The following is a 1,579-nucleotide window of genomic DNA, read 5'->3' on the forward strand; positions in this document are numbered from 1 at the left end:
CCCCACACGGATCGGAGGCACAGGAACAACACGACCGGCAAACCTTGCACACCTGACAACCTGCCAACGGGGAGCAGAGGGACTTTCCCAAAGAAACCCAGTGGAGCCATTCAGTTTGGTTTTGTTTTTAGTTGGAAAGCTTATTATCACCCTTAATTCACCTTAAGCAAGCCGTATTAATGTTATGCGATAAGGGCTTCATGCTGCCTTCAGTGACCCTCACCAGTTATGCTATACACCATGTGGACATTTAATGACTGCCTGATCATCAGATGCAATGCTATACACACTCCTGTCGTATTAGTTATGACATAGTACAGCTTGAACAGTGTAGCATCTTCACGTTCTTAGCAGTGTTATCATTGTACCACTTATATTATTTTGCACATATAAAGCAGCAGACTTGCTTTGTGGAAATTACTCCTCCACCAAGATCACACAGATTTTAAGACATCAAGAGGAATATCCAGAATTAAGGATGACTGATCATTTATTTAAAAGCAAGGCCTTCTCATCCGTGTACCAGCAGTATATGGTTCCTGTGTCCAGTGACGTCATGAATCTGATTTTCTCATATTTGAAGGAGAAGAAAAGTAAACCGTATGATACAGCAGTCGATGTTGGCTGCGGTACTGGGAGATATACAATGCCTCTAGCAAAAAGGTTCAAAAAGGTTATCGGTGTAGACATCAGTGAATCTCAGCTTGAGGAAGCCAAACAATTCTGTTCCTTGGAAAATGTAACTTTCCAGGTGGCTGCTGCTGAGAACTTACCCCTAGATGATGCATCTGTGGACCTTGTAAATGCAGGACTTGCTGCTCATTGGTTCAATGTGGAAAAATTTGTGCATGAAGCAGTTCGAGTTTTAAAGCCCAACGGCTGTCTGGCAGTTCATGCTTTTGTTCCAATTTTTAAATTACAAGATGGCAATAATGATGCAGCGCTAAATGTTGTTATGAAGCAGTGTTTAGACAAAATATCAGAATTCAAGTACGAAAACAACAATATTATGCATCACCAGTATGAAGAGGTGTTCAATGCTATACCATTAAAAGACAAGAAGTGGGTTACGGACATCCCCGTTGTATTTGAAATGTCTGTTGAAGAAATAGGATTTTTTCAGTCTATATACATGTATCAAGAATTCCTGAAACATGATAAAAATGAAGCCATCAGATTCCTGATGCATCTTGAACAGAGGTTTTGTGACATTATAGGAGATGGGTCTGAGTCAGCCCTCATTAAGGTCCATATCAAACACTATTGTGTCCTAGCCTGCAAATCATCATGAGTCTGGAGAAATAATGGACTGGGGAAGAGATAGTGTAGCATGTGTCACTTTCCTCTTGTATTCAAAATTTGTAACATATTTAAAGCTCAACAGCAGAACAAAGAACATTTAACAGATAAATACCATTATTTTCTGCCACATGATAATATTCCATCACACGATGGAAGAGCCAGGAATGAGGACACGTAAGCAGGAAGATTTCCAACTCTCCATATATATTTGTTTTTTGTCTCAACTGCCACATTCAAAAAATTCATTTATGGACACCAACCATCGGTAACATCCCTG

The 1,579-nt window shown here is 40.0% G+C and overlaps 1 protein-coding gene across 1 annotated transcript; it reads left to right on the forward strand.

The window, feature by feature from the left end:
* Positions 1 to 390: 390 nt before the first annotated feature.
* On the forward strand, positions 391 to 1,310 carry LOC134612356 (putative methyltransferase DDB_G0268948). The gene has a single exon (XM_063456692.1). It carries the CDS (start codon positions 479 to 481, stop codon positions 1,289 to 1,291), a length of 813 nt encoding a protein of 270 aa, XP_063312762.1. The 5' UTR covers positions 391 to 478; the 3' UTR covers positions 1,292 to 1,310.
* The last annotated feature ends 269 nt before the right edge of the window (positions 1,311 to 1,579 follow it).

The sequence above is a fragment of the Pelobates fuscus genome, chromosome 5 (genome assembly GCF_036172605.1).
Source record: "Pelobates fuscus isolate aPelFus1 chromosome 5, aPelFus1.pri, whole genome shotgun sequence".
In the NCBI taxonomy this organism is placed as follows: Eukaryota; Metazoa; Chordata; class Amphibia; order Anura; family Pelobatidae; genus Pelobates; species Pelobates fuscus.

Excerpts from the sequence above, each read along its gene's own strand:
- LOC134612356 (XM_063456692.1), top strand. The coding sequence starts at position 479 with ATGACTGATCATTTATTTAAAAGCAAGGCCTTCTCATCCGTGTACCAG.